This window comes from Metopolophium dirhodum, chromosome 8, assembly GCF_019925205.1.
Source record: "Metopolophium dirhodum isolate CAU chromosome 8, ASM1992520v1, whole genome shotgun sequence".
Classification (NCBI taxonomy): Eukaryota; Metazoa; Arthropoda; class Insecta; order Hemiptera; family Aphididae; genus Metopolophium; species Metopolophium dirhodum.
The window spans coordinates 9670232-9685233 of record NC_083567.1 but is presented as its reverse complement, the minus strand read 5'-3'; the positions used below and the strand labels follow the sequence as shown (position 1 = coordinate 9685233).

The 15002-nt window shown below is 30.3% G+C and overlaps 1 protein-coding gene across 1 annotated transcript; it reads left to right on the top strand.

Moving 5' to 3' along the window:
• Positions 1 to 999: 999 nt before the first annotated feature.
• On the top strand, positions 1000 to 8462 carry LOC132951131 (uncharacterized). Its single transcript, XM_061022849.1, has 4 exons — positions 1000 to 1313; positions 4359 to 4511; positions 7790 to 7933; positions 8106 to 8462. The coding sequence occupies exons 1-4, from the start codon at positions 1236 to 1238 to the stop codon at positions 8289 to 8291; spliced, it is 561 nt and encodes a 186-aa protein (XP_060878832.1). The 5' UTR covers positions 1000 to 1235; the 3' UTR covers positions 8292 to 8462.
• Positions 8463 to 15002: the final 6540 nt, after the last annotated feature.

The following is a 15002-nucleotide window of genomic DNA, read 5'->3' as shown; positions in this document are numbered from 1 at the left end:
TATTTTTTCTTTAATACATTTCTAACATGTATTTACGACCAGTGTTGTACCTATATAGATAAATAAAAAAAACGTATACGAAGTGGTCAAATGGAAGTACATATATATTGATAAAGATAAATTAATTTTTATGGAATTTTAAATTTACTAATTATTCATTCATTATTGTAAGTATAGCATCTTTGGAAGTATAGAAAAAGCCGTATAACAAAATAAATAAAATTTGCTCAGAAACATGACAGTGCTCAAATTATGTTTTAAGATAATTAAAAAATATATTATTAATTATTATTGATATCAATTGAAAATGCATGTGAGCACTGCAGCTGTTTTTTCAAAACATGCTATAATATAAGAAATTATGCTATGAAATAACTTTTACGAGCAACTGGTTTATTACCTTACTGATGTAATTTCGTCATTGCAATACAAAATTTTTTTTAATTTTTCTATTGTTAACATATTTTCCGTTTTTACTTTTTTGAATGACAATGAACATTTTAAATTTTATATTCCGAAGCAACATTTTTTATATGCTGTTTGATGTAAAAATGTTGGATTACGAACGAGTTGCTTATTAGGTACCTAGTTAATATTAGGTCTTTATTAATAGATCCATTCTAAACAAGTAAAAAAAAAAAATATTCAAAAATCATATAATATATAAAAAAAATATCACATCCTCAATACACGGGTTTTCCTGTTATAATAGCATAATGATAACCGATAACAATAGCCACGCAGGTCAATCTGTATATCCGATCTGACCGTGCGCGTCGGCCTCGTCACTTCGATGCGTCAAAACAATTTCGGCCATCCTGTAAACACACGCGTACATAACTATAATAATAATAATTTCTAGTGGCAGAACGTACGTTATAACAAGTAATATAATAGTAATTAATTTATATTCATTGTAAATACCGTCGCTGGTGCACTAGCATGACGTTTAGGTGCCTACCTATGATTCGATTGAAAAACGATAAAAACCTGTAATACTGTAACAGGCAACTTATTTGTCCCGCAGTCGACGCCGAATATGATTAATATTGTATTAGATTCTGAGCGAAGCGATGAATGTATTGTGCTTGACATTATAAAATATCGTACTGTACAGGTCAAGTTTGTCACGTTTCACACGCGATTAGAGTGTCAAGTTCAAAGTTGAAGTGTACACGTATTTAGTATTATACTATCATACCTTCAACGTGCGATAAATACCAGCAATTATCGAAATGAACGCTTCGATGACGACTACCGTTTTGATCTCGACAATCGTTTTGATTTTGTACGCGAAGACCGCTCGTTGTTGTGTAAGTGATTTTTATATAGATTTTAATGCTCCGATCACTATACATATTATAGGGGAAAGTAGGCACTGCCGAGAGAAACGAAACGTAACTCTCGGGAAGTGGCAGATTTAACAGTCGTTTAGTCAGCCCACCAAAATTTAATTTTGTTAATTTTGTTTAAATATTTATTACAAAAAAATAAATACAGTTTATATTGCATACTGCAATATCATCTATCATTGTTAGGTTAAGTTAATAAAAACAACTGTTTCGTAAGAATGTTACCGATACATTTTGTAGGAGGTCCCACTTATGGATTTGTTGATTTCATTTGAACACTTAAATCAGCCACTGCTCTCATGTCAACTTGCATATTATATTATTAAACGGACAAATTTCGGTCGTATAATGGTGAACCTCGCGAAGGACGTGGTTTCACGGTGGACGATAAACATTAAATGCTAAAATTGTTAGCAATATAAATCTGTTTTCTCCAAAATCATTATGCGGGATTCTTCATTGAAATAAAAACCTATCATTTTTTAAATTTGTATTGTAAACTAGCGATTAGACACAGGCAATTTTTTCGTGATGCTTTTTCGAAAAAAAAAATAAACATAAATATGTTTTTGGGCAGGCTAGACATTTTTTTTACTGAACGATTTTCGTAACACTTATAAAGTTATAAAATGTATTATTGTTAACATATTATGGTAATCCTCCCCTCAAAATCATATTTATGATTCATTGATTTTCCTTGCAGAGGAAAATATCAAGTACCATGTCACGTTTCTTCATCCTAGGACTGGTTATTACATGCACCTACACATATTTTGCTGATGTTCATCGTACATTTAAGTTGGTTTTATCTGTCTGTCATCACCTTTCGGGACAGAAAAATTCTTTGATTTTGTGCATAGGTACTGCACAATACTTTTATTACGAGCTCAGTATTGTTTTTCTGACTTAACCTTTAAACAGTTTAAACTATAAAATATTATTAGATATTTTTAATTAATATCAGAGTATCAATTGTATTGTTTTGAGGGTTATATTTTTTTTAAATAAAATTTCTAGATAAAATAAATATAAAATAAAAATCCAGAAAAGTCACGCACGGTGGCACGGTGGCACTCAGATCGCTTAGGCGCAGGGTAAGAATACCGAGTAGGGTCAATAAAACATTATAATATTCGTTTCAGATTAACCAGAATGTTTTATTCGGGGTTCAGTTAATTCGGGGGCAAGGTTCTGATTTAAACATTATTGCAAATCAAATCATGCGGTGTATAAGTATATGGTTGTACAGCAATATGTTTATATGTGTAGAACTGAGATCGGATATTAGAGTATATATAGTGAGATGAAATTCTAAAGAGAATAGCTGCAGGGAGGTTGGGAGCGTCAAGTGAACCGTCAAAGATTATCAAATCAACATAGGTACACTTCTTTGTGACGATCAGCTGATGTGGGGTTGTTTAGAACCTATCGTATAGATGGGCGCAAATGTTTACTAATGTGGAGCGTTTTGAATGTTTAGGGTAAGAACTAAATGCAGCGAAATTAAAAAAAATTGTTTTGGACTCGTTTAAGGCGTAATAATTCATCTTTAGTTATGTATGGGTACCTAACTATACCCCACTGTAGGTATTTACTGTTTAAGCAACGATCGAACAAGGCCAAAAAATAAAGAGCTATTATTATTATTATTATTATTATAACAATAATCACAAATTTACAAACGATTATGCGTTCGGGAACCTATTGTTTTTCTTTAGATTATGCTTTTATAACCATTCGTACAAATCGCGGGGGAGCTAGGCTTCTTAATAATATATTATTATGGTGTTACTGCGATGTTGAGCGTGATAAAATTGAACACAGACACATTGGTGCGATAAGCGAAATGGAAATTGAGTGAGTTGTAAGACAAACGTCTCCATTTCTATACATACATTATATTATATATTTATATGCAGGTACCTTATTTGATATTTATGTGATAGGTAATCGTTTACTGTATATACCGTGGTACAGTATCAGTGTTCAGTTGTCTGTTGACAAAATAAATAATTTAAGTCAATATTTTAAACGCAGTGCATCTATTTGTACATGGACATTTATCGACACCTCAATGCGAGATGAAAAATTAAAACGAATAAAAACGTATTGGTTTATTTCTGGTTATGAGTCAACACTAAAAAGTAATGGGTAATAGAGATTGAGAATTAAACAAATTAAAAATATATCTGACCAGTAATCAATTGGGTTATATTTGAATGTAGGTCGTTCGACCTTTTTTTTTTTATTTAATTACATTTGTAATATGTTAACAATCAAATACATATTATTGCAAAATGTTTATTTTGTTCTATAGCTAATGGTTATTTTTATTTATTATTGGAAATTTTTTTCGCGAATCGTTTTGCTTCTTTTAATAAAATTATGGTCTGGCAGTTTTCGCGTGTATTTTACCTATATGTGTATTTTGAGGCACACTTTTCTTTTTATACTTAGCGCGAACCTGCCGGGTCGTTGGATATACATTATACGTAACTATCAAATCCTATCATCGAAATTATTTACATTATATTTGTTTTGTATTTTAAGATTGATACATGTATAGTTTATAGTATGTAGTCACGAAAGTTTTAGAAGTTAGGCATGAAAATTAGGTTTTTTGTATTTCGTATATTTTCTAAACAAATGTAATAATTTAAATTGTTTCCAAAACGTTCTCATAGTACTCATATTTTGTACTACCTATAGGTATAGAATTTATAATACTTTAGAAGTTTATGGAAAAGTTTTGGAGGAGAAAAATAAAATAAAAGTATATACAAACAAAAACTACACGGATCAAAAATTGTTTGTCTGATAGATAGATTTATGTAACTATACATTCGCAGTTATTGTGATTTGTGACGATGTAAATGTAAAAGTGCAAGGGGAACGGGTCCACGCTCGAATTCGAATATTCAGTGGCCGACGACCAATATTTATTTAATAATAGGTATTATCTATTTTTACCCGTGAAATAATGCTTATATTTTGTGATTTGTGTAGGGTGGTTACGAGTTAGAAGTCGATTACATTAGAAACTGTGACTCGGACAACATTGTCGAACTGTCCGATAAATTTTCTGTCGACATGAAACCTAATTGCGAAATATATGTCAACGGATGCTATACCGCGCACGCCAACATCACCAGCGCCATGGTAAATATATTTTTTTATTTATACGCGAAAAATTTGTTTTAATTTTTTTAATAATTTCATAACTGTAGTCACTTATATATACGTAAAAAAGTTACACAATTTAAAATAGTATTTAATAATAATATGCAGCGTGTGTTCAACGATAAAGGTAACACGAAATATTTAGAACACGTGACGCTGAATTTAATTTGGGTTTTTTTTTACTGCATAAAAGTCTTAATATTAAACCTTTTTTTGCAAAATTTACAAAGAATTTTTGAATTGAACTCTTCTTTGTAGAATCCAAATTTGATTTACTTTACGTATTTCAAGCAACTTTGACCTATAAAGTTTTACCAATATAAAAATTGACTTATAAAATTTGATACATACATATTGTACTTACATATTTGTTTTTGTAAAAATTCACAAAAATCGATAAAATAGCAAAAAATAACATATTATATGGTCAGGTTTAATAATTAACAATTAATAGTGTGGTTCATCAGGCATATAATGTACTTACTCGCGTTTAAATAATGTATTTATTCAAATTTAGATTTTTGTAATTTTTTGTATACTTAAGATTTTAAACATGATGTTTTAAAATAAATAGATTTAATTATTGATCCAAACTTATTTTTTTTATCAACAAAAGAGAACCGTCCCATTTTTTCTAGATAAATGCAAAACTGGATGCATCAGATACATCGAAAATCCTACTAGTGGTTTCCGTCTTTCCTAGTTATTATAGGCTTTTATGAAAGAAATTATATTATAATGTGATTGTACTTATTCGTTTAAAATTTTAAACCCTAAATTCACTACACGGTTAACTTTTTCTGCGAAATGTAATCGTAATACCTTAGGTATGGGCGATTGTAAACTCTCCCGATTTTAATGACAGTAAACTCTCTCGGGTTTAGTCCAATACTACCTGACGGGAACATGTAAACTCTCCCGGATCAACTTCAGTATTACTAAGCTAGGGGAGCATGGGGCCCCCATCGGTATAACTAATAACGCCTTCCACACTGACAATTTCAATCTTTTCGCATAACGTAGTGAAAGTAAGAATTATGTGGCTGCATTATATAACAATAATAATAATAATAAAAATCAATGTTGCTGTGAGTATTTATAATATGAAATTTTAAATGATAATCACAATCTCTGCAGTGTAGAAATAACATTTAATACAACTCGGGAGAACTTGCCCATTTCCTTTAGGTAAACATAATATTGACCCGGGAAAGTTTACACATTTCCTTCAGGTAAACATAATATTGACCCGGGAGAGTTTACACATTTCCTTTAGGTAAACATAGAGTTGAACCGGGAGAGTTTACCATCGGGAGAGTTCACTAGTTTTAAAAATCGGGAGAGTTTACCATACAATCGGGAGAGTTAACCACCGCCCATAGGTACTTCCGGTGTCACATGTTGGCATTCTTATAGGTATAATATTATTATGTATAAAGTATATGATCAGGACTAAGGCTCCTGCAGACACTATCAGTTTTTTTTTTCAAAACGGCCTTAACGACTGTCAAAAATTGAGGTACTTTTTAGTGGTTTGATTAAAAAAAAATATATATTGATTTGGTAAAGAAATTGACTTTGCATCGCTCGTATAACATAATATATGTTTTCAATATTTTAAATAGTTTTTAATATATTTATACAAAAAATTAAAAATTGGAAATAGTGCTTCTACCTATGCAAAGTTATCTTGTTTATGCACATTCACATACATCTTTACAATTTTTAAATCCTTTGGAAATCCTTTGGACGTACTTACCTAAGTTTTAAGCCAAGCGTATTGTTATTTTCACGTCCATAAATTGATTTTGAATATTTTGATCTAATGACTAAATGCCGTGTGCGCATGAGTGTGCGTAGTATGTATGGTTGTTTGGGAGTATAAACACACAAAGACGAGCAGTCACCGCAACGAACGATAGAATTATCTAAGCACAACTCCTCAAAAACGACACACCCATAGGCAGGAGCGTTAATATATAATTTACAGGATGATTCACATCAAGCATAGTATACTCATTACTCACCCTCGTGGCCTCGTTTGGTTCCTTAGGTATACAATATTGTACCTATAATGGCATTTGTTCAAATATTCTGATTTTTGTAATTTTTAAGTAGGTGCCTATACATATTATATTTATAAAGACCATAACTACTTTGATTCTATAATATTAATTAAATAGTAAATTTACACGGCTACTCGTGTTAACTTTTCCTTCAAAATGTAATCGTGATGCCATACATAATATGGGTACCAGCGTTGAAATTTTGTCGCGCTTATGGGTATAATAATAATAATAATATGTAGCACGTCATGCGATGTGTGCGGTATATTGGTATTATTATTATGTGTACCGTTCGCATACGCAATAATTCAAATCGTATATGTATGCGTATCGGAAAAAAAATTGAATTATGAACGTTTTTAAAGCCAACATCAGGATTCGATTTCGTTTTGATAAAATACGAATATAAAAACATACATTGCGCCTTTGTGCACAGTTTAATCGTTACGCACCGGTCGCCACGAGTATATAGGTAGGTATATTATATAATATTTCCCGTACCTGTCTGTAATCACGTATCGGTAACCGACTGCGTGTGTGTGTGTTTTTTTTGCCGGAATTTATTCTACTCGAACAGTATTACGGTATACGGTATACGGTATAATAATATGTTATATTTTCTATGGTTCACGAGGGTTTAACATATCGCGAATTCGTCAAATCTTCATGAAATCACGCGAGTCTCCCGGCGGATAAGTAAATAATGAGTAATGACGTATATTAAGTATATAGAGGTAGGTTATAATAATAGTTTCATCGGTGCGGAAAAATAACCGCCTAACAATAGCGACGTATAGGTACTAGGACAACCCGGCAAAAGGGTGCACCCCGCCAACAGGACTTGCGCAATGAGCGCCCCCGAAAAATAAAAGCCATTTTCTATGACGATCTGGGCTTACAAGTTTTGTGCTGATCCATTTCTATAGTTGTTTAAATCAGCCCAGATTTAAAAAGTCCTCGACTGTATAGGTGCAAATAATATTGTGATCTGTAATGGCATTATTGATTTGGTACTCTATATATAGATGCGCCTACGAGGCTGGGTGTCGTATATCAATATATATTATACCGTCGTGCGTAGTACTCTATAATTGCACTTATATGGTGTCCGGTGTCATATTATAATATATATATACTTGTGCGTATTGAGTACCCATATTATATATTTTAATAGAGTTACACGATTTTCAGGTCGATTTCACCGGCCAAAAGGACTTGATAAAGCTGTCGGGCAAAAGGGACGGTTGCAAACAGCTCGACGACGTGAAATCGTCGAGTGAAATTCAAATGGCTTTGGAAATACTCGGATTGCCGAAAAGCTGTCCCGTTAACAAGGTCTGTCGGTCACATTGTTTTAATTGATATTGTGTCTCGCGATTCGTGACGCAGGTCAGGATAACAATACCTATGTTCGTGATTATTTATATTCCTGCACCGTTATATTGGCGTCACGCCGTCTGCAGCACTGTAGGTCGTACGAGGTGTATAAATTGTTATTGTTTTGCAGGGGAAGGCGTGCTTGGGAAATAAACCGATTAACGTGAGCAAGTATAAATCACTAATGAACGTACTTGCCGGTCATCTCAAGGGGAAATCGGTAATGACCACTAACGCGGGCAAGACCTGTATAGAGTTTTCGGTAAAATTGGTCAACGTGCTCATAAAAGCCATCGGTCGTGGTGTGATTGGTTGAAATCTATAAACCTTACTACATACCTATATTACATAATACAATATTATAATGTATAATTGACACCGTGTTGTGTTTACTTATATCATCATATTTAATCACTAATCAACTATATAATAAATTAAAAATATTATTTTGTATCTACGTAATATAATACAAGACATATGCAACCAACTGCCGGGAGATTGTTTTAACAACAAACACTCATCAGTCACCACCATCAGGGTAAAATCCTGACACGACAAAAATGAACAACCATCACGGTCAAGTGTTGCGGGATAGTCAAATTGCACTTATTACCTAAAAAGTAATGGTCGAATTGCACTCGGGTAAAAAACAGGTAGTGGTCAAATTGCACTCGTTCAAAAAAAGGAGTTAAAATTTCAGGTCACTATGGACGTTCAATTTTATTATTATAATAACATTTGACGATTTAAAAAAAGAATTCCTAAAAAAAATTATAAAAAAGGTGGGTAAGTGGATGTCGCTCTGCTGTACCTCGCCCGCAGGCAAATGCATTTTAGGAAACCAAAAATAAATTTTGAAAAATTTAACTGTAAGAATACACATTACAAAGTACAAACTAAAATGCCCAGATTCTTAAACAAAAAAAACCATTTACAATATTTAGTTTATTAATGATAAGGATTATTCAAGGGTACTCGATAGTCAATGTTTAAAAATTTGGCTAGAGGTTAAATCATAAAAAAAAAATTGAAGGAGGGTGTTGGCGCCCGCAGGCAAATGCATTTTAGGAAACCAAAAAAAAATTTGGAAGATATTTTACAAAAAAAAATACATTTCAAAGTTCAAACTAAAATGCCCAGAATATTAAACAGAAAAAACTATTTAAAATATTTATTTCATTAAACAAGGATTATTCAAGAGGTACCAGATTGTCAATGTTTAAAATATTTGGCTAGAGGTTAAATCATAAAAAAAAAATTGAAGGAGGGTGTTGGCGCCTGCAGGCAAATGCATTTTAGGAAACCAAAAAAAAATTTTGAAAAATTTAACCGTAGGAATACACATTACAAAGTACAAACTAAAATGCCCAGAATCTAAAACAAAAAAAAACCATTTAAAATATTTAGTTCATTAATGATAAGGATTATTCAAGGGTAGGTACTCGATAGTCAATGTTTAAAAAATTTGGCTAGAGGTTAAATCATAAAAAAAAAATTGATGGAGGGTGTTGGCGCCCGCAGGCAAATGCATTTTAGAAAACAAAAAAAAAAATTTGGAAAATATTTGGAAAATATTTTACAGAAGAAAAATACATTTCAAAGTTCAAACTAAAATGCCCATATTCTTAAACAAAAAAAACCATTTAAAATATTTAGTTCATTAAAGATAATGATTATTCAAGGGTACCCGATTGTCAATGTTTAAAAAATTTGGCTAGAGGTTGAATTTAAAAAAAAAAAAAATTGAAGGAGGGTGTTAGCGCCTGCAGGCAAATGCCTTTTATGAAACCAAAAAAAATTTTTGGTTTCCTAATTTTACAGAAGAAAAATACATTTAAAAGTTCAAACTAAAATGCCCAGAATATTTAACAGAAAAAACTATTTAAAAAAATTTAAGGGTGTTGGGGCCCGCAGGCAAGTGCATTTTAGGAAACTAAAAAAAACTGTTGAAAAAATTTAACTGTAAGAATACACATTACAAAGTACAAACTAAAATGCCCAGAATCTTAAACAAAAAAAACCATTTACAATATTTAGTTTATTAATGATAAGTATTATTCAAGGGTACTCGATAGTAAATGTTTGAAAAATTTGGCTAGAGGTTAAATCATAAAAAAAAAATTGAAGGAGGGTGTTGGCGCCCGCAGGCAAATGCATTTTAGGAAACCAAAAAAAAATTTTGAAAAATTTAACTGTAGGAATACACATTAGAAAGTACAAACTAAAATGCCCAGAATCTTAAACAAAAAAAAACCATTTGAAATATTTAGTTCATTAAAGATAATGATTATTCAAGAGTACCCGATTGTCAATGTTTAAAAAATTTGGTTAGAGGTTAAATTTAAAAAAAAAAAAATGAAGGAGGGTGTTGGCGCCCGCAGGCAAATGCATTTTAGGAAACCAAAAAAAAAATTTGAAAAATTTAACCATAGGAACACACATTACAAAGTACAAACTAAAATGCCCAGAATCTTAAACAAAAAAAACCATTTAAAATTTTTAGTTCATTAAAGAATGATTATTCATAGAGCACCAAGTTATCAATTTTGAAGTCAATACAAAATATTCAACAAGAGTTACATTACTAAAAAAAAAATTGAAGGAGGGTGTTAGCGCCCGCAGGCAAATGCTCTTTAGGAAACCAAAAAAAAATTTTAAAAAATTTTTACTGTAGGAATACGCATTACAAAGTACAAACTAAAATGCCCAGAATATTAAACAGAAAAAAACTATTCAAAATATTTAGTTCATTAAAGAATGATTATTCATAGAGCACCAAGTTATCAATTTTGAAGTCAATACAAAATATTCAACAAGAGTTACATTACTAAAAAAAAAAAATTGAAGGAGGGTGTTGGTGCCCGCAGGCAAATGCATTTTAGAAAACAAAAAAAAAAATTTGGAAAATATTTTACAGAAGAAAAATACATTTCAAAGTTCAAACTAAAATGCCCATATTCTTAAACAAAAAAAACCATTTGAAATATTTAGTTCATTAAAGATAATAATTATTCAAGAGTACCCGATTGTCAATGTTTAAAAAATTTTGCTAGAGGTTAAATTTAAAAAAAAAAATGAAGGAGGTGTTGGCGCCCGCAGGCAAATGCATTTTAGGAAACCAAAAAAAATTTTGAATAAATTTAACAGTATGATTATACATTATAAAGTACAAACTAAAATGCCCAGATTCTTAAACAAAAAAAACTATTTAAAATATTTAGTTCATTAAAAAATGATTATTTACAGGCACTAAGTTATCAATTTTCACGTCAATACTAAATATTCAAGTAGAGTTACATTACAAAAAAAAAATATGAAGGAGGGTGTTAACGCCGGCTTGTCAGTGTTTAAAATATCTATAGATATAAATTTAATAACAGAATTCTCTGAAGACTCACAAATTTGAAAATATTCATATTAAAATTCAATTGAATTAAATTTATGAAAAAAAATTAAAAGGGGAACGTGGGCTAGTGCAGGCAAACGCATTTTAAGGAGCAGATAAAAAATTGTAAATAAATCATATGGCACCAAGTTGTTAATGTTTTAAAAAAAGATATATATAAAAGAATCAAAAAAAGTTAAATATATAAAAAAATTAATTGAATGGGGAACGTGAGAGAACCTAGCCAGTCTCCTTAGTACTCAGCGTACTCCCAGGTATAGCCGGTTAATCTTGAAAAATTTTTATACAAAATATCTACTAGAGTTAAATGAAGTGAAAAAAAAATTGTTTGAGAAATCTGGGTGAAATAACACTAAACAAAAGAATACGCTGGAAGCTAAATACTGCAATACATATTAACTACAATCCAAAAACTAGGTGTTGATTACATTATAATAATGCGAACAGTTATTATGATCAGAGGTGTATCACGGTAATATATGTATTAGAAAATGTATAAAAATGAATGTAAATTATAAAGGATGCAAAGAAATTAAATGAGAAAAGGTCCTGCACGGACTCTACTATGTGATTGTAATTTATAAAGGACATAAAATGTTTAATTTAAAATAATATTGTGTTTGGTGGGTCAACAGTCAATATTAAATTACAAACTATAAAGTCTAAATGCAAATAAAAACATAGTCAGATATCTGTTTTAGTCTTTGTAAATATGTGCGGAAAAAAATTAGATTTTGTACATTGTCAAAAAATGTGGAAAGGAAACCCTGAGAATTCTTTGACAATAGGATATTAAAACACAAAATCATATATTAAATTAAAACTATTGATTTTATACATTTTCTATTTACAAAAACTCATAAGTATTGAAAACCTTATAAAACACTAATAAAATAATATTTTGTTATATTTTAAAATACATTTTATAATTTGTTGTGGTAAAAAAAATCATTATTTAATGTTGGCTGTATTTAAGTTTTTTATAACTATACTGGTACAACTCTTGCTGACAGTCTTTAAGACCGTGTTAAAAACTATGATAATTAGTTAACATCTAATTTCCTGCCCTATCTTAACCTAACCTAACCTAACCAAATTATTAATATTTAAATATTTTCTTTCATTGTTATGTTTACAATATCGAATACCTTGATAGTTAGTAGGAAAAGATCATCGCTAAGCTCACGACCGGTGATGGTAGTCGTCTATCATCACCATAGCTTCAACCAACTATAGGTTTAGCTAACTAATCTTCTTATGACTCATTAGGACACTTTGAATAAAAAGATCCTGATTTGCAGGTTGCTGAACTTAAGTGTTTGATTATCAAGTCGATCCTTTGACTGTTGACACCTTAATCCATGCTATAGATGAAGCCCATAGATAATAAAGATATGGATAGTCCACGCCTAAGTTAAATACATTTGAGGTCGCGTTCCCGTGGAAGGCAATTGAGGCTCCTTTATATTGATAGTCGATACTCGATATAGGTATACTTTATTTGGCCTCAATTGTTCCCCTCGAAGACCGCTGATAAGACCATTATGTTATATCTTTATTATCTATGATGGAGCCATACCCAGCTCACTCGTGTAAACAATTTGAAGCATATAAAAGCGATTTATCAGCATCTATCCTCTCACGACACACACTTGGAGACAACACATGCACATGAAAGGTTTTTTTTTAAGACAACATTTTTAATGATTTTTTTAAAAATACCAGGATAATGTCGAGCATAGGAGCAACTTTATAACCTATTCAACTAATTTTATTGAAACATGATATAGAGGATGGTCCTTTTGGTCGTCCAGTGTCCACAAATGCATAATATGAAATCCCAGACCTGTCCCCCATACTCTGATATTAAAAGCCCAGCCCACCTTCATATTATTCTCTATGCAAAAAGTAAAATTAAGACAAATTTGTAAATCAATGCACAGTCTCTCTATTGTACTAATATTTGTGATTTCATTGGGAAAACATAAGACAATATAATTTACACAAGACTGTGGCTAACACAATCATACTTTGATAAAAGTATATGATATAAGTACCTTCTATATTCGAATTAATCGTTTTTTTTTTCGGGTACTTTATTGGTGGACGGCACTTTAACTACCCTACTTATTAACTACTTACTGAGGTAACCTTGAGGCATTTCCTTTTAGGAAATTAATTAAATCCTCAAACATAACTCTTAATTCAAGAGTTTGTAACTAATACAATCATAATATAATAAAAGTATAGTACATTTCGTAATATTTTTTTTATTATAGTTAAGTTATATTTAAGTTTGTATTTCTAATATAATATATGTTATGATATTTATGGACGACACTTGCACCATGGCCCCTCGATATAGTAATGTGGCGACCCGGCACATCTCTTTTAGATAAATAATTAAATACTTAATCAAGTCTTCCAATTTACTAAACATTTATATTTTGTAGATAATTTGAAGAAAAATTTAAAATTGAAGAGAGACTGTGTGAATTAACAAAATTTTTGGTATAAAATGTTTATTTGAACACCTGTTATAATGTATTATATTGAACTTAAGTTATTTTTTTATAATGTACTATAGTAAGCATTTTAACATTTATTACAATATACGTATATTATACATAGATTTCAAGTATGATTTTTTTTAGTTTTTTTTTTTGAATGTTACCCACCTACTACAATACAAGACACTTTATTTTTATATTTTGAAGCAATATATGTTTTGGATTATTTAGATCTATATAAACTAAATTTCAGACCCATAGTTTAGTATTTAAAGTTTGTATGATCAAAGTCGTGGAACCAAATTTTATCAGACTCTACTAGAATGTTGTAGTTAAATTAAACTATAATAAGTATGTGGAATAACAGTACCTAACCTTCTATGATAATTTGTTATGAATATAATATTTTAAGTAATAGCTCAAATTTAGCACTTTTACGGTACTTAATACATTTTCCTAATATTTTAACAGAAATTATGGAGCTAAAAATATAGAAATACCTATTTTATGTCACGGTCCATAGTTCATAGTTTTGTTTCATTTATAATACTAATGATTTTTAATATACTTTTTTATAAATTAATATTTATTACAGTTGGCTTTTATGATTTGTTTGAACTATTAGTACGTATTTTTTTTGGGAGATCTCTATTATTACAACACCGTTACCAATATTTTTATTTTTTTTGTTTTTTTTTTTGGTTAGTTAATATAATTGCATGTTTTCATGATTTCTTCGTATTTAAGCTTATTTTCTTAAAATGTTTTTATATTTTCAGTTCATCCGTTACCTACCTACATGCCTATCTACCAAGTGTGTAAATAAAGAATTTTTTTTTGTAAACCAATTTGAATTATAATTTATTAATTTAAAAAAATTTTAATAAAAACGTTTTCATTCATTATTTTTTTGAATTTTAAGTGCATATTTTTGAATATTTGATTCAGTGCATATATTTGATGTTCTGTATCTAATGTTAAATGTCAAATTGTCAACAATCAACTGCTTCTTCAACTCGATAACACTAAGAGGATGTCAGATTTTTAGCGCACCATTTATTTCTCTCTCTGACCCAATCATTTTAGTCTTTTCTTAATCGTACATTTGGTA